The 16,925-nt window shown below is 46.2% G+C and overlaps 1 protein-coding gene across 1 annotated transcript in view; it reads left to right on the forward strand.

The window, feature by feature from the left end:
- Window positions 1–417: 417 nt before the first annotated feature.
- Window positions 418–16,925, forward strand: part of LYPD1 (LY6/PLAUR domain containing 1) — a 62,021-nt gene continuing 45,513 nt past the window's right edge. Inside the window, exons 1-2 of the mRNA XM_060153002.1 lie at window positions 418–542; window positions 1,871–2,008. Coding sequence (XP_060008985.1) covers window positions 491–542; window positions 1,871–2,008 — 190 coding nt within the window. The 5' untranslated portion in view covers window positions 418–490. The remainder of the gene's footprint in view (window positions 543–1,870; window positions 2,009–16,925) is intronic.

Genomic DNA, 16,925 nt, shown 5'->3' on the forward strand with positions numbered 1-16,925 from the left:
ACACTCTCCCTCTCCCCCTCGAGGCGTCCCAGGGGACGTGCGGAGGCGGGAGAGGAGGGCTATCGGAAGGGGGTGGACACGTGAAAAGACTGTCCCAGCCTTCCCCGCTCGCCACCTCCACCCCAACTCGGCAGCCGTCACGTGGTGCCTGGAGTGGGAGGTGGGGAGAAGAGGCGAGACTTTTTTGGGTGCTCCGGATCGCCAGCAGTTCCTTCAGCCTCCGTCGCCAACTCCGGAGACGCCGGGCACTCACTGCCCGGGAGCGCGAGCCAGAGAAGCGGCGACCCGCAGCCGGGGGCCCCGGCGCGGGCGATGCGGGCGCCGCCGGCGGCACCTGCGGCTCGTCTTGGCGGCGGCGGCGGGCGCTTCGGCGGCGGCAGCGCGGGCCCCAGCAGTCTCGGCAGCCACAGCCGCTGCGGCCCGGACAGCCTCCGCCGCGGTCGCCGCTTCTGATGCGCCTGCCCGCTCCCGGCCCCGCGGCTCCGGGAGGATGTGGGTCCTCGGCATCGCGGCAACTTTTTGCGGACTGTTCTTGCTTCAAGGTAAGAAGACGAAGCGGCCAGCCGTCCGGCCGGGATCGCACACCCCGTGTACCCGCCGGCCGCTCTGCCTCCGCTGGGCGCTCACCTCCGAGCCCGTGCTGTGCAGGGGTCGCCCGGCGGGAGTTCGGCGGCGGCGAGTGGTGCCCAGGGGCGCTAGATGGGAAAGTGCCCAAATCCTGCGCTGCTGGAGGAGCGGCGGCAGCGGCGGATTGGTGGGACTCGGGCTGCAGGTGCCCGGGCTGCGCGGTCGAAAGAAGAAGCTGGGCTGGGGAGGAGGGAAGGTCCGAGCCGTGCAGGGTCTCGGCGAGGGAGCGGGGGCGACAGTCCGCGAACCCGCCAAGTTGTCAGGCGTCGCTAGCAACCCGTGGTAGTGGCGCCGCCGACAGGTGAGCGGCATGCTGGTCAGCCTGTGGCCTGGGCTGGCTGGGGCTGCGTTGCTGCGCTCCGAGCGCGACCGCTGTGGGTCTGGGAGGGGAGGTGCGCCGGGTCCGGGGCTCATCTGCCCGGGAGCCGGGGGTAGTTAGGTCTAGACGCGAGCTCGTAGATCCGAGCGGAGCAGTCGGGCTGGGGCGGGGAGAGGTACAGAAACGTCTGGCTCCTTCGCTCCAGTACAGGAGCGGCTCCCAGTCCAGCTCTGCAGAGCTGGGACCCGCACCGGGAGCCCTAGCCAAACGGAGCCCTGAAAGCCGGGAAGGAAGGACTGTGGTGTCGCGGCCGGGGATGCGCGCGCGCGCACACACGCACGCACGCCCCTTGCCACACGCCGCGGCCACCCCTGCTGCTTCGGGAACCGTCCCGAAGAAAGGTGGGGGACTCGAGGCGCAGCAGCATTGAGCGCCCGACCCTTCGTCCGCCTGGGGGGGCCTCGGAGCCACAGCACAGGGATGCCGGCTTCGACTATCAAAGAAAACTGAAAAGGCGTCTGCGAAGGCAATCGCGAACGGTGCCGACATAGTAATTAACTCATTTGTAACCAATTAACAATTAGGCAAAGCCTTCGGCGTAGGCTGGAGCCGACGCACGTCAGGTCCTCGGCTCTCGGGCGGCATAGCCCTCCTTTCAACTTCCGTGGGGGAAGAGCCGGGTGTGGTGTCGGATGGGCTCTTTGTTTCTGGAGAGTGGGCCCAGGGCTCGCGGGCCAAATCCCACTTTATATCCTGCGGGACCTTCGGTGGCCGCGCCGCCCTCTACCGGCTTCAACCGCGGCCGCCTTCCGGGGAGACCCAGGAGGGAGGGCGCCGCAGCTGGCTGGAGCGAGGGGCAGGATGCTGGCTTCTGGGGTAGTCTCGGGGCGGCCCGGTCTGAATCCGACTGCGTCTGTCCCGCAGGCTTTGCGTTGCAAATCCAGTGCTACCAGTGTGAAGAATTCCAACTGAATAACGACTGCTCCTCCCCCGAGTTCATCGTGAATTGCACGGTGAACGTTCAAGACATGTGTCAGAAAGAAGTGATGGAGCAAAGCGCAGGTAAGAGCCCGGCAGCCCCCCTTTTCCTCCCCTCGCCAGCCTGGGCTGAGGTGGGAGTGAGCGGGCCATTGCATTACAGGAAAAGGGATTGACTTTGATATAATGCACCCACTGGTTATCCCAGATTTACTTTTCCAGAGCTGGGAAAATGAAAAGTTCCAAGTTACTTTAATCTCATTAGAGTTAATTACTAGGGCTTCTCCCGGAGAAGAAGCTCATATGGCTGGGGAGGGGGGGAGTGCATTTCAATGAGTGGCTCTCCTCTTTTAATCGACTGCCCTCACCTCCCTCTGCTAAAAGCTGATCGGGAGACTGGAAAATGTATGGATAACCGGCTCTGCTTGGGCAACTAGACAGTAGCCTGTGAGCAGTGTCAGCCTGACATATGAAGCTAGTTGAAGTTCCCAGAGGTCAGCACTTGAAAAATGTGTTTTGTCGAAGAGCCACGCCATATTTCCTTGAAGAACACTACAGCATCTTTATTTAATTTTAGAACTGATGCATCCAATTCCAGGCAAAAATTGCCAAAGATCTTTCAAGGGAATGTAGTTCCCCACCCCACAAGCTTAGCTGCTTAGTGGGCTGATAGAGGGCCTGCGCATGAGGCGAAAAAAGAAAGGGGTCTTGTGAGAGAAAACCTCACTCATTTCCTGCAGTCTTCTCGTGGAGCTGGGGCTCCCCAGCCCCGCCCAGTAGTCTCATCAGAAATCAAAGCCCCCCAAAAAGTGCAACTGGAACTTTGGGGAAACGGGTGAACTGGAGTTTCAATACCAAGGTCAGGTCCATGAACATAGACTTTGCCATTGTAAGGATGTTGAAAAGATGGGTGAATGATATTCAGTGCACCCAAGCGCTGCTTCTCTTGAGTGCTGAACTGCCCTGCCCATGGAGCCTGGTGAAGGGTCCAGCTTGTTAAGTGATTTCCCTTACCCCGCTGGCAGATTCATGCAAGGGTTCTAGTTTTAAAGTGAGCACCTTGGGAAAGTAGTTTCTTCCCAGAGAAGGGCCTGGGAGTGCCTTGTGGCTTACTTACCACATAGTAACCTGGGGAGCAGATAGCTGGTCGCTGTGCTGTGACGTGGCGTGCGTGCAGGCAACTTTAAAGGCTTTTTTTATAGGTCATTAGCAGTCTAGGTGTGGAGTCTCCACCAGAATCACTCTTCTGGGAAGTCTGAAACGTAATCGCTCGCAAGAATAACGTCTCAAACAAAGCAGCATGCATTGTTTTGTCATATGGGATTCGGACTGTTAAAAAGGCAAAACAAAACGTAGTGATGATTCTATAGCTAAGATTGACACGCGTGATTCTGACAGGTTGTTTCTTTTCTGCTTGTTTCTGGGAATTTTATGTGAGCAAAAATGGGTGATGGCCTTTCTACCTGAGGAACTCCCGTAATTTTCCTCAGAATCACTTCGAACACTTTACTGTGTCTCTCAAACATCTGTAGCTTTCTTCCAGGCAGTAGTTTAGAGCCAGACAAAAATGGGGATGTGAAACTTTCTCATCGTCCTCTAGGCCACTGCTTACCTGGGTATCATATATCATAACCTGGGATATGGTTGCCACGAGAAGAGGACAAGCTGTGAACCAAATTTCTTGCTCTCTAAAAGTGTATCTGAGGTGAACATTACAAACTCCATTTTCAAAGTGTGGTTTTTCATCTAGCTTCCCCCTCTCCTCCACCACACACTGTAAAAAAAAAAAAAAAAAAAAAAAAAAAAAAAAAAGGCAGTGCTGGCCTGATAACGCCTAACTTCTCCCCGCAAAGCTGTAGCGCTAAGTCCATCAGTGCCTGACCTGAAGTTGCTATTAGCTCAGTCAAGGCGGGCATTTTGTCACCAAACCAGGTTCCTCCCACCACATGTCATAGGCTAGAGGGGGACAGACACTGGAGAAATAAGGCAAGCTCAGTCGTGAAGCTTGAGAAGCAGAAACAGTTGATGGGCTCAAAGGGAAAGCCGGTTATTAGGGAAAGGATGCAAGCTCTGCACACGTGGAAACCAGGCATTCTTAGCCTGAATTCAATAGAAATCAGCCAAATGCACGTTTCTGTGCTTAAAGTGCAATGGTCGTGGAGGGATGGGGGCAGGAGGGGGAGTGGGCTGCAATTTCCAAGGCGCTTCCATTGTCATCATGTGATGGCTGGAGACCAATCAGTTTAAGTGGCTATTAACCCTCCCCTTGTTGGCAGGGCTGGAGAGCCAACCTAAAACCTCTGATTGTTAAGTGACCACAGCGTAGTATACTCATCACGGTAGCAACAGCTAACTCCTGTTGTGTGCCCTGTGTAGGAGGCTCTTTCCCTGTGCTGAGGCCCTTATTTCCCCAGGCCACGACCCACCGTGTTTAATTACACTGCAGGGTCAACTTCTCCCCTCTGGAGCAAGGAAGTCCCACCTGTTCAATGATGCTATTAGGAATCGAAGTCAGAATCGTTTGTGTTGATCAGTAACATATACTGTTCCAAGAATTTTAGTGCTTTGGAATCGGAACGGCTTTTGTTGCTGTCATTGTTGTTGTTTTAATTTTTTGAAAAATCATACACACTTTTCTACAAGAAAAATTATGAAAGGGGGGTTAGCAACCTTCTTTCTACTCCATCTCGTATAACCACTTCCTGAATTTCTCCTTTAACAGAGAAAGTTCACCACCTTCTGCAGCTCATACACAAAAACTAACCTACCTACCTTTGCATAAAGATTATAAGTAAATATAACAACAGAAGAATCATATTTACGGGGATAAACCATAGTGGGTAGATGATTTATAGTCAAGGGTGCACATTGGAATCTGGGACTTTTGTTCAAGTCCACATGTCTGGGCCCCTCCTTGAAGAGGCCAGTTCTGGAAGTCTGTGGTGTAACTGGCCGTGGGTCAGCCCCCGCAGGTGGCCATGGGGTGCCCTGAATTGAGAACTGCTGGTCTGGACCAACCTTTTTGTGTTATAGAGGAGGAAACAAGGGCCAGAGAAATTAAATGTCTGGTCCACGTCTGTCAGCCAATGGTTACTGCGAGGCACCTGCTTCCTGGGCCAGCACCTTACACAGTAAAATATGCTGCCAGGGTTGCCTGCAAAGATAATTCAGGTAAAGTGCTAAAGACTTAGACAATCCTCACACCCACCAGTCTCACCTAATAGGCTTAGTGAACTGGGTTGAGCGCACGAGCCACAAAGTGGATTTTGTAAGAACAGGAGAACCAACTGGCAGGACCTTTACCTATTCCCCAGAGCGGCATTCCTATTAGATGATGAGATGATTCTCTGCTCCTTTTCCTTTTGGTCATTTATGGGGAAATAAGGCATGGGTTGTGGGGAAGAGAAGGCGTCTTTCATTGTCCTTACTAACTGATATTTAAATGTTTGCATAATGAATGACTTGTTCTCTCCAGCTCTGCACTTAATGAGTTAGTGTCTATGAACCAGCACCCTTGATAATGACATTTCTCTTGCTTTCGCCTATCACTGCCCTCCGCAAAATATTTCAAATATCGATTTTCACTTCGGAATAGAAACCCCCCGCCCATGAATTTTAAAACCAGGGTATAAGGAACGTGAATCTGCGTTTGTTTGACAGTGCAATCTTGTAATTAGAGTTTTTCCTCTTGACTAGATACAGTGAAAGGGGCGTAATTTAATTTTTATAGACTAGCCAATTTCTGCCCCTAGCAAAATATAGCTCTGCCACTGAGCAAAATGTTACAGGTTCTCCTAAACCTTATTTAAAAGTTAAATGCAGTATATTGCGAGAAAGTTCATGGTCTGAATCAGTAAGCTAATCGATCTCTTCACCCATCCTTTGCAACAGGCATTAATCTGTCTGTTTTGCAGTACACGAGTTCACTGATTTATATGCCATGTTGCATCTACCTTATGGCTGTATAAGTAATGGCTACTTTCCTTTTGGGTTAGTTAGTTGCTCATTAAGTTGGGCAGGGATGGCTCGATGCCTTGGACAGGGTAATTTTATGCCTTATTTTCCCATGAGCTATCAAAAGATAAGGGGATAGCAAGAGAGGACCTGGGGTCTCTAATCAGTCACCCACTCTTAGCAGAAAGCAGTGGAAAGCTGACCACAGCCTATGTTCTCTTAAGGCTGTGCTCTGCTTAGTTTCACCAAGATTTACAATAACAGGCTGTAGTTTGTCTTTGGGGTGGTCCTGGCAGGAAGAAGGGCCAATTTTGCTTATCAGTATTATATCAGAGTCCCTTTATACCCGGATTCTTTAAAGCACACACATATGCACACACGTGGCATATATATGTATGAGCGTATATTTTTAAATTTTGCCTATATCAATTAACACACACAAACATAATTCTTGTGAGAAAAGAAGTCAAAATATTGCATCCTCCTTTTTTGTAGCTGTTCAGATCGTACAAAGACATTTTCTAACTTCTTTTCCCCAGAACATCTTTGTTCAGAGTACCAGTGATGTTTGTTAATCTTCTAGTGCCCTTTATCTGCTCCATATCTTTTTCTCTTACCTCTTCTCTCCTGTCATCTCCCTTTTGAACATCCTACCTGTAGCCCTTACTTTCTCATTCTCAAATCCATTTTGCATCACTGAGATGGGCTATGGACTCCACTCTAAGAATAAAGTAAAGAACAAAAATGAAAAAATAATCACCATACTTTAACTTTGCCAAGGAGACTGCAACAGATTAAAAAACTTTAAAATAAAAAAGATTCAGGTGTCAAGAAAGATATTCTCATATATGAACACCGGCCCTGCTTCAAAAGGTTTCCATGCCAACCTCAATAATGTTATGAATTACACGGGGAAAGATTCTGTGCGATGAATGTCAATATCACTACCTCCTTTCCAGTGGGACCCTGAAAGAACACCTTTCTCTCCAGAGCAAGACATTTTGCCAATCCGACTGTTCACTTAGTTCTCAAGATGCATCCATCTTTTTCATGTGGCAGGCATAGCCAACTTCTGAGGAGGGCTTCAGAGGGTGAATATCAAATGTCATTAGTCCCTCGGACTCTCCAGTACGTAAAGTATTTGTTTATGTTAACTTTCCAGCTGAACAAGCAGCCAGGGCTGACCTCCCATCTCCAGAGATGAAACGTTTGAAGATTGATCCAGCTTCTCCCATAACACTTAATTCCTCCCACTGCGATTTCATGAAAGCTTCCATCATTGATGGTTTTCCTAATGAGTTTAAACAGAGAGGCTTCAAAGCTGGGTTTTTTCTCCCAAGTGAAAAATGAAACGAACTATGAAAACAAAACACACTGTTTCCTTTTGAACTTTGAAAAGGAAATCGGCTTCCCTTACATATTCCTGAAATAAAAAGATCTGAATATACAGCCTGCTTTCTGTCTCTCCCTCTCCCCTTCCCACCTTCTTTCCTTCTTGCCTACCTTCCTCTCTCCCTCCCTTTCTCTTTCTTTTTTTCTCTGACTGACTGACTTAGGTTCTCATGCCCAGACCTGGGAAAGGTTTATTATCGCACTGTGCCGTAGTAGCCCACACCCTAACCCCTGTTGTCAGCAGTTGAATGGAAAGGGTGTCCATCACCTTTAGGGAGCAAGAAGCCATGCTCCAGGTTTCCCAGGCTTGGTAACTTTAAAGAGGTTACTTAACCTCCCAGGGGCTTAGCTTTCTCTGCTGTAATATGTAGAAACAGGCCACCTGTCTTCTTATGAGATACAACAAGGCAGTGAGAAATGCTGTCAGTATAACCACCTTAAGGCACCAGTACTAAAGGGGGAAACCTGCCGGAATGCTCACCAGGAGTTGCTTCGTTCACTCTCCGTAGCTGCCTCTGAAGGCTGGCCCAGACACCTGAGCCTAAGTTACTTTACATATTACTTCTTCATTTCTCAGACTGAAGGAGTCCTTGCATGTAACCTTTCATTCCTTATAATAGGGTCCTTATACTTAGCCTGGAAGGTTCGCAGTGAGATAATATATTCACTTGATAGTTGGTGAATCTGAGATGCAGAGAGATGTAGCAATTTGCTCAGGACCACGCAGCCAGTGGGGCTGGAATTCAAGTCCTTTTTTCTTCCCCGGGATTTTTTCCATCACTCTCATACCATTTCTTTTCTGGATTTTAATTACAACTTTTTTGAGATATAATTTACGTACCATACAAGGCATCCTTTTAGAGTGTATAATTGATTTGTTTGTAGTATATTCACAGAGTTGTGAATATAATCTAATTCCAGAACGTTTTCATCACCCCAAAAAGAAACCCTGTAACCGTTAGCTGTCACTAATCTGGGAACCACTAATCTACTTTCTGTCCCTGTGGATTTGCCTCTTCTGGACATTTCCTGTAAATGGAATCACAGAAAATGTGATTTTTCGTGACTGACTTCTCTCGCTTAGGATAATGTTTTCAAGGTGCACCTGTTTCACATCCCATTTTGAAGTGCACCTTTCCTCTTGCTCGTACAGGGGTCTGAAGGGAAAACTCAGGCTTGGCAAGTCCCTCAATTAGAGTGGAGTGGGATGAGATGGGGTAGGAGAGGGCATGGCTGTGAACCTGGAACTCCAGGGGCTAATTAGCCAGTTTGCTGAGTGGAACTAAAAACCTGTGCCAAGAGTAAGCTGTCCAAGGGAGCCGTGGGGCAAAGGACCCAGCACTGGGCTTCCCATCCATCGCCTCCCTATCCATTGCCATCTGTTAATCTGCTTTTCCCTGAGGGGACCTTGAATTCCTTTGTTAGCCACAAGAATCCTCAGGCATCTTGGGTGGGCTATTCCTGATGCCAGAAGCTCTTATCAGTGATCCCAGCTGCCCATCCCCACATCTGGCCTCACCCATAGACCATAGCCCTCAAGCATCCTGCACCTCTTGGGCTAGAAGAAATCTTCATTTATAATTTCACAGATGAGAAGACTGTAGTTTTCTTTCCTGAGGGCTTAAGCATCTTGATGCGTCCATTTCCCTTTCTTCCCTTGAGAAAGCTTGAGGGTTGAGCAGGTTGAGAAGTATTCTGGGGAGAGATTGTAGTTAAGGAGATGGGATTCTGGTGTGATTTGATCCTCTACAAGGAATACTCAGTAAACATGTACAAATCTAGCCTTTTTCTCCCAAACCAAGTCACTGATTAGAGTCTTTATGTAGGCACAGCTGTTCGCTCCTTCAGAAGGTATAAGTTTCTTTTCTTTCCTTCTCAGTGACTAAGCTGAATCCTTCTTTGCCTTGGGGTGCAAGTGATTGTGTTTTGGGGGAAGAGAATTGCTGGTAGAGGACAATGTTTCCTCCCCTGGGCATTCCACAAAAGGCCATATCTATAAAGTAGGAGCTTCAATCAAACCTGTGATGAATCATCCTGTGAATAAACAAAAGAATTATGATATATGTCACTAATTCCTTCTATCCACGGTAAACTTTGGGCTGTGGCTATATCGTGATTCAGGAACTGTTTTCACCAGCCAAAACTATACCACATGTTCCCTTATTAATAAATTACTTCCAACCTTCTGATTGCCTTCAACAGTCCAAAGCAAAGCAGCAGAGGAACTGAATTAAGTGCTTTCGATAAGGTGAAACCATAAAAAGTTGGTAATAAATTGCTTTTTTCCAACAATGCATTTAAATAGAATAAAGCAGGAATAGTTCGCAGCGCTGATTCCCACCTTTCTGACTTTGCAATAAACCAGGAGAGGGATCCAGGTGCAAAAGTGATTGAAGTGTTGCATTATTCTAAGGAAGTTGTGATACTTGGTCCAGGGCATTTCATTTCTCACTGGACATGGACAATAGCTTTTGATGTTCTTCTATTTCTTGGACTTGTCGGTGAGAGCGGAGGATGGGTGGAGACAGCGCCAGGAGCCGGTGATACCCGGAGAGGCTCTCAGCCCTCCCCCCGCCGTGGTCCAGCGTGCTGTACTCGCTGTGAATATGAATGTGCAGAGCAGCTTCGGATGCCCTGCACTGAGGCTGCTTCAAAGAGCACCCGACGTGATGCTGGGTGATGGGTTTTGTGCACTGTTTCGTTGTTGCTTATGCAGGATCTGGCAAAACACTCAGGTCTCCGGTAACTTCAGAGATACCAAGAGGCTAGGCAGGTTGATGAGTTTTCCACCCAGTGAGGACATCCAAATGGATCTCAGCTTCAAAGCCAGCCGTGAGATATCATCTTTCGAGAATTTCCCTGGCTTCAGAGAGAAAGGCCGCGAGTGGGTGGGACCGCACCTGGAGAGGGAAGAGTTCGCTGACTTTCTTTAAAGAGGCCAAACATCATTCTACTCAACCTGTCACTGGCTGTTGGAAGAGAAAAAAAAAAAAAAAGAAAAGCAGGTCAGAGGCAGTTCTACGTAAGAGTGGGTTGAGATCCAGAGAGGCTAAACCATCCGTGTAAAACCTGGGTCCGTGTGTAAAAGCCAGCCGGGGGCCCTGCTTACCTGTGCTTCTGGAATTGACCTTCCCTGGTGTCGGTGATGACAGGAGAACGACAGAGGGCTCCTCTGACAATTTTATGTTTGTTCAGTGTTCTCCAGCCAGCAGTTTGGCTGGCGCAGGACCCTTTAGTACTTTAGAGCATCCTTTCCTAATCGAATTGAATTGTAGCTTCATTCACTAGTGTCCATTGCCGGTGTTCATTTCTGTGCCCAGGGCTCCTGAAAGCCCACTGTGCCTGCCTCCCTCTTCCTGTGTCTCTCTCGGTCTCTCGCTGTTTCTCTGTTTCTCCCCCTCCTTCCCTGCCTCTCTTTCACACACATATACTTACACTCACTCACTGCTATGCAGATATCCCATAAATATTTGCTGAATGAGTATGCTTGAAACATCAAGTCTCAAGCTAAAATAAATAGGTTTATCTGTTGGTATTTTTTAAATATTATGTCGAAAATGAGGACGCTTAAATCTCTATCATAAGAGGAAGCAAAGAACAAAGATAAGTTGAATATACTTTTTGCTTTTTCATTAAACTGGAAAGAGTCTACTAATGCCTGTTAATGTCATTTAAGGAACAACTCTGAAGTGTAATCCACCCCAGTTTTTCTAGTAGGTCAGCTTTTAAGGATGTGCTTTGAATAGGAGTGTTTTCTGGAAACACACGCACACCCTACTTCTGCAATATTCCACTAACTTGGTACTCAAGCTGAGAACAGGTCACCACCCAGCCAGTTCTATCAGCTGGAGGTTTAAGTATTTGGAACTCTGTTACATTGAGATCTGCCTTTGTCATGAACTCCCTTAGGAAGAAAACCAGTCCCTCCGTATGCAGTCATATTCCCCCAACAAATCTCTGTTCCCTCTCCCCAGGCCTCTCCCGCACAGGAGATACAAGTTTAAAATACAAATGGATAGGTCCCACGAGACAGAGGCAATCCAGACTTTCAGCTGGGGGATGTACTTCTAAACCATTTGGTTTTGGAAAATTAAACCACAGAGAGAAGCAGAAAAAAAAAAAAAAGACTATGTTTTATGTTTTTGTTCTCCCATGGTCTGTCTTGCACTTAACACTTTCACTAGGCTCTAAGAATCCAACTAATCGCTTGTATTCTTGCCCTGTTTATTGAATATCATTAATATCATTGTCGTAAGACCTGGATGTCATTCTTATGTTGAAGCTCGAAGAAGTTCTGGCTGCAGTAGCTTCAGGCGTCAAGAAGCATTTAGGTCTATTCCCCTCATTGGTTTATGGGACATAGTTTCAAAAGAGAACCAGCCATTGCTGCTGCTGGTTCCTTTATGTTCTTACCTCCACTCTGGACCTCACTTTCTGTACCACTTAAGAATGTCTTTAGTGGCACGCAATGGAGACTTGAGTCTTAAAGGCCTGTATTGTATACCTAACAAGATGATCCAGAAGAAGGATGTCCTGGGGTTGCTTCCACAACTCAGTGATGTCATCGAAGACCCAGGTTTTCTCCATTTTCCTACTCATTTTCCTAAGCATTGGCTTTTTGTCCTGAGGCCAATTGCCTCTTGGTCACAAGGTGGCTACTTATATTCAATTAAAGGGAAGGGATAGCACCAAGGAGCTTTTCTCTCCAGCTTCTCCTTTTAACAAGAAAACAAAATCTCTCCCAAAGTCCCCCCAAGAGCCTTCTCTTTATCTTTCATTGATCAGAATGTTGTCTCATGGCCACCGTTTGCTGTAAGGAAGAAAGCAGAGGGTGGCTATCGGGTGGCCGACTGTCAGTGTCTGCCAAATCACATTTTGAGAAATCCTTGCACAAAACCGGGAAGAATCCAGCATAGTGCTTCCAGGCCCCCTGGAGAAATAACAGGGATGATTTCCTCGCCCGAACATCACCCGCTCTTTTGCGTAAAACAAACACTGAAATGCATCGTCAGAGGACCTCCATCATGAATCACTGTCACGTGTTTCCCTTTTGGCTGTGCTGTGGGACACGCAGGATCTTAGTTCCCAGACCAGGGATCGAACCTGTGCCCCCTGCGGTGGCAGCGTGGAGTCCTAACCACTGGACCACAGGGAATTTCCCACCCGTCACATTTTGGAAAGGGAAAGAAGTACATATGCTAGCAAGTGATGTCCCGACGTTTAGTTCAAGGTGTATGTGACATTTCAGAATCTTGGTTCACTGAATGATGAGCTGTAAGGGTATAACTAAATTTTAGTGTGAGGATATTTTCTACAGCAGAGAATGATGTGTTCGTGGCGACAAATACAAGGGTGCCTTGAGTTAAATGATTTGATGTTCTCGGCCCATCCCATCTGGAGCCATTATGCCACCGAGGACTCTGTTGTCCCTAATTCGGGTAAATTTGTGTGCAAGAAACTGATTGTTCATCTTTGGGCCCCGTGATGTTAACTTTGCCATTTTGGAACAATAATGAGAAGGCCTTCAGGGTTAAAAATACAAGAGCACAGTTTCATAAATCACTGAAGGGCACTGTTAATAGTGAGATAATAAGTCATAAATATCTGTTCCCTCAGTCCCCCATGGCAAACTGGGGAACAAAGACACCAGCTGAGGAAAAGCAAGTGTCTGTGCAGAAAGCTTCCTGGCTCAGAAAATTATAAATGAGCAGAGAAGTCCACATCTCATGTGAAACTCAAGTAAAACTAACAGTTGGCATCGTACATTATGGGTGGGTTGCTTGCTATAATTAAGGTGGCATCCGTGGTTAACAGCCTTGAAAATTAAACTCAACAACAAAAACTTTTGAAAGGGATAATCAAAGCCTTCTGAATAATGAAGTTAACACCTCCCTGTCATGAGGAAAGAGAATGTTCTTGAGGTATCATGTTTCATGTCTGTATTCTTGATGCTGTGGCCGTTGTTTGAACAGACACGTTTGGTTTTGCCCGTAGGGGTCAGTCGGGTGCCTTTGCGTTACCCTGAATTTCTGGTTCCACCAAACTAGGCCAGGCTCGGCGTCAGTACGCACGTGCAACGCACACACTGGCGCCTCCCTTGTTATTTGGCCCTTTAAAAAATGTTAGCATTCTTGTTTCCTTCCTGTGACCATCTGCAGCTCCAGTGGATGGGGCATCTTTGGCTTTTAAAATATTCACATCCGCGGCAAAGGAAAAGTACTTAAGAGCCGGAACACAGAATTGTCCAGGAAAAAACTACCTCCAGGTCTTCTCCTCCTTTTATGTCTGATGAATGGTGCCCATCGTGGCAGTAACGAGGCACAAGTACGTGTAGATAAGCTGCTTCTTCCTGAAATGTCCTCATTAGAATGCAGAGACTATCAAAATTCCTCACACGGTGTTCTTTAAGAGAAAAAAAAAATACTTGGGAACAAATTGAAGATTTTTTTTCTCCCAGTTTCTTTCAAAACTCACTGAAAATGCATCTAGTTCATTCCGGTTACCCATTTTCAAGCATTTTGCCTTGAGGAGCTGTTCCTAGTCCTGCATGGAATAGTTACTGTAGTGTAATCATAACTCCGGTGCAGTAAGTGTTGGTGATTTTTCGAGTAGAGGAAGATTAGCCTTACTCCCAGAGGGGCATTCACACAAGTAGCAGTTTGCCATCAAAGTTCGACTTTAGAACTAAATTATACAACATGGGGTGAAAAGTAATGGACTATTAAAAGCTCTCTTTAGGGCTTCCCTGGTGGTGCAGTGGTTGAGAATCTGCCTGCCAGTGCAGGGGACACAGGTTCGAGCCCTGGTCTGGGAAGATCCCACATGCCGCGGAGCAACTAGCCCCGTGAGCCACAATTACTGAGCCTGCGAGCCTGGAGCCTGTGCTCCGCAACCAGAGAGGCCGCGATAGTGAGAGGCCCGCGCACTGCGATGAAGAGTGGCCCCCGCTTGCCACAACTAGAGAAAGCACTCGCACAGAAACGAAGACCCAACACCGCCAAAAATAAATAAATTAATAAACTCCTACCCCCAACATCTTCTTAAAAAAAAAAAAACAATGTTAAATGGTTTTTGTTTCTGATTCTCCAAGTCCAGAGGCTATTGAAGCAGAAGATTAGTTGGAAAATGCTTCCCAATCCCACAGACGATCGCTATAGAATTAAATTCTAGAACACTGTGCAAACTGGGTCAAATAGAACCTGGTGGGGTTTAGAGGGTACCCAGTGGTTATCAGCCTTCTTTCTTACCCAGGTTCTGAGCAAATTGAGAAATAAAACAAGGAACAAGACAAATGAGGCCCAAAAGATCACCATTGTTACTAAGAAAGACTAGGTTGGAGGGAATAGCTTTGGGGGTGAAAGTCAAACAGTTTTCCAAATTAGCATCTTCAAATTAGCTGGTTTACCCAGTCCAAACAAAGCCAGAGAAGGACGGTTCTTGCCCCGGGGAGCAGGGCAGACCACCTGTTTGCTATGAGCCACTCACTGCCAAGATAAGGAAGGGGATGAACAGCATGTGCCCTGTTTAGTCTTAAATTTACCAATCAGATATGTCACTCCACCTCCCTTGGGGAAGAGGGAATAGAGGTCTAGAGAGGCCAGGAGTTGCGCTAATTGAGGGAACATTGGAAGAGGGGGAAAACCATTCCCCCAGTAATCTTCCCTCAAGCCCATCACACTGAAAAATAGTCATTTCCAGAGCCTTTGAGGCACGAAGGAAGTAATTAAATAGCACAGATGTTTGGGGCTACCATCTGTCACCTATACAGACATACACACGTTATTGGTCATCAGCGTGTGCGGTGGTCAGTCACGTTTCACTGAAGCATTTTTTTGGGTAGAACATAGAAGAATGATATAGACTTGTCCCTCACCCAATACCGGCGTCTTTTATGAAAATGTTTTATTTTGAAATAATTTGAGACTTGCAGAAAACCTGCCAAAATAGTAGAGAGTTTCCGTGTACCCTTCACCCAGCTTCTGCTAACGTTAATAACTAGCATCACCGCAGTACAATGATCAAAACTAAGAAATGAACATTGGTGCCATGCTGTTCATTCAACCACGGTTTGTATTTGGATTTCACACGTTTTTCCTTTTTCTATTCCCGGATCCTCTGCAGGATCCTACATTGCATTTCATGGTCATGTCTCCTCCTCTAATCTCAGTTACCAGTTCCTCACTCTTTTCTTGTCTTTTGTGATCTTAACACTTTTCATTTGTATTGAAGTACAGTTGATTCACGATATTGTGTTAGTTTCAGGTATACAACCAAGTGATTCCATTATACATATACATGTGTATATATCTGTATTCTTTTTTTCAATTCTTTTCCATTATACTTTATTACAAGATACTGAATATAGTTCCCTGTGCTATGCAGTAAATCCTTGTTGTTTATATATAGTAATGTGCATTTGTTAATCCCACGCTCCCAATTTATCCCTCTTCCCTTCCCCTTTGGTAACCATAACTTTGTTTTCTATGCCTGTGAGTCTGTTTCTGTTTTATAAATAAGTTCACTGGTACTGTTTTTTAGATTCCATGTATAAGTGATATCATATGATACTTGTTTTTCTCTGACTTACTTCACTTAGTATGATAATCTCTAGGTCCATCCATGCAAATAATAAATAATGCAAATGGCATTATTTCATTCTTTTTAATGGCTGTGTAATATTCCATCGTGTATATGTATATACATATACACACACATATATACACATATATACATATATATACCACATCTTTTTTTACATATATATACATTGTTTTTTAATATTCTTTTTCATTATGGTTTATCATAGGATATTGAATATAGTTCCCAGTGCTATACAGTAGGACCTTGTTGTTTATCCATTCTATATATAATAGTTTGCATCTGCTCATCCCAACCCCTTCCCCCTTGGCAACCACAAATCTGTTCTCTATGTCCGTGTTTCTGTTTCATAGATAGGTTCATTTGTGTCATATTTTAGATTCCACATATAAGTGATATCATATGGTATTTGTCTTTCTCTTTCAGACTTAGTATGATAATCTCTAGTTGCATCCATGTTGCTGCAAATGGCATTTCGTTCCTTTTTTATGGCTGAGTAGTATTCCATTGTGTATATATACCACATCTTTATCCATTCCTCTGTCCATGGACATTTAGGTTGTTTCCATGTCTTGGCTATTGTGAATAGTGCTGCTATGAACATAGGGGTTCATGTATCTTTTTGAATTATAGTTTTATCTGTACATATGCCCAGGAGTGGGATTGATGGATCATAGGACAATTCTATTTTTAGCTTTCTGAGGAACCTCCATACCTTTTTCCACAGTGGTGCACCAACTTACATTCCCACCAACAGTGTAGGAGAGTTCCCTTCTCTCCACACCTTCTCCAGCATTTGTTGTTTGTAGACTTTTTAATGATGGCCATTCTGACTGGTGTGAAGTGGTACCTCACTGTAGTTTTGATTTGCAGTTCTCTCATAATTAGCAATGTTGAGCATATTTTCGTATTCCTATTGGTGCCTATTCACCATCTATATTTTTTCTTTGGAGAAATGTCTTTTTAGGCCTTCTGCTCATTTTTCAGTTGGGTGGTTGTTGTTGAGTTGTATGAGCTGTTTGTAGATTTTGGAAATTAAGCCCTTGTCAGTCGTATC

The sequence above is a fragment of the Lagenorhynchus albirostris genome, chromosome 6 (assembly GCF_949774975.1).
Source record: "Lagenorhynchus albirostris chromosome 6, mLagAlb1.1, whole genome shotgun sequence".
NCBI classification, from domain to species: domain Eukaryota; kingdom Metazoa; phylum Chordata; class Mammalia; order Artiodactyla; family Delphinidae; genus Lagenorhynchus; species Lagenorhynchus albirostris.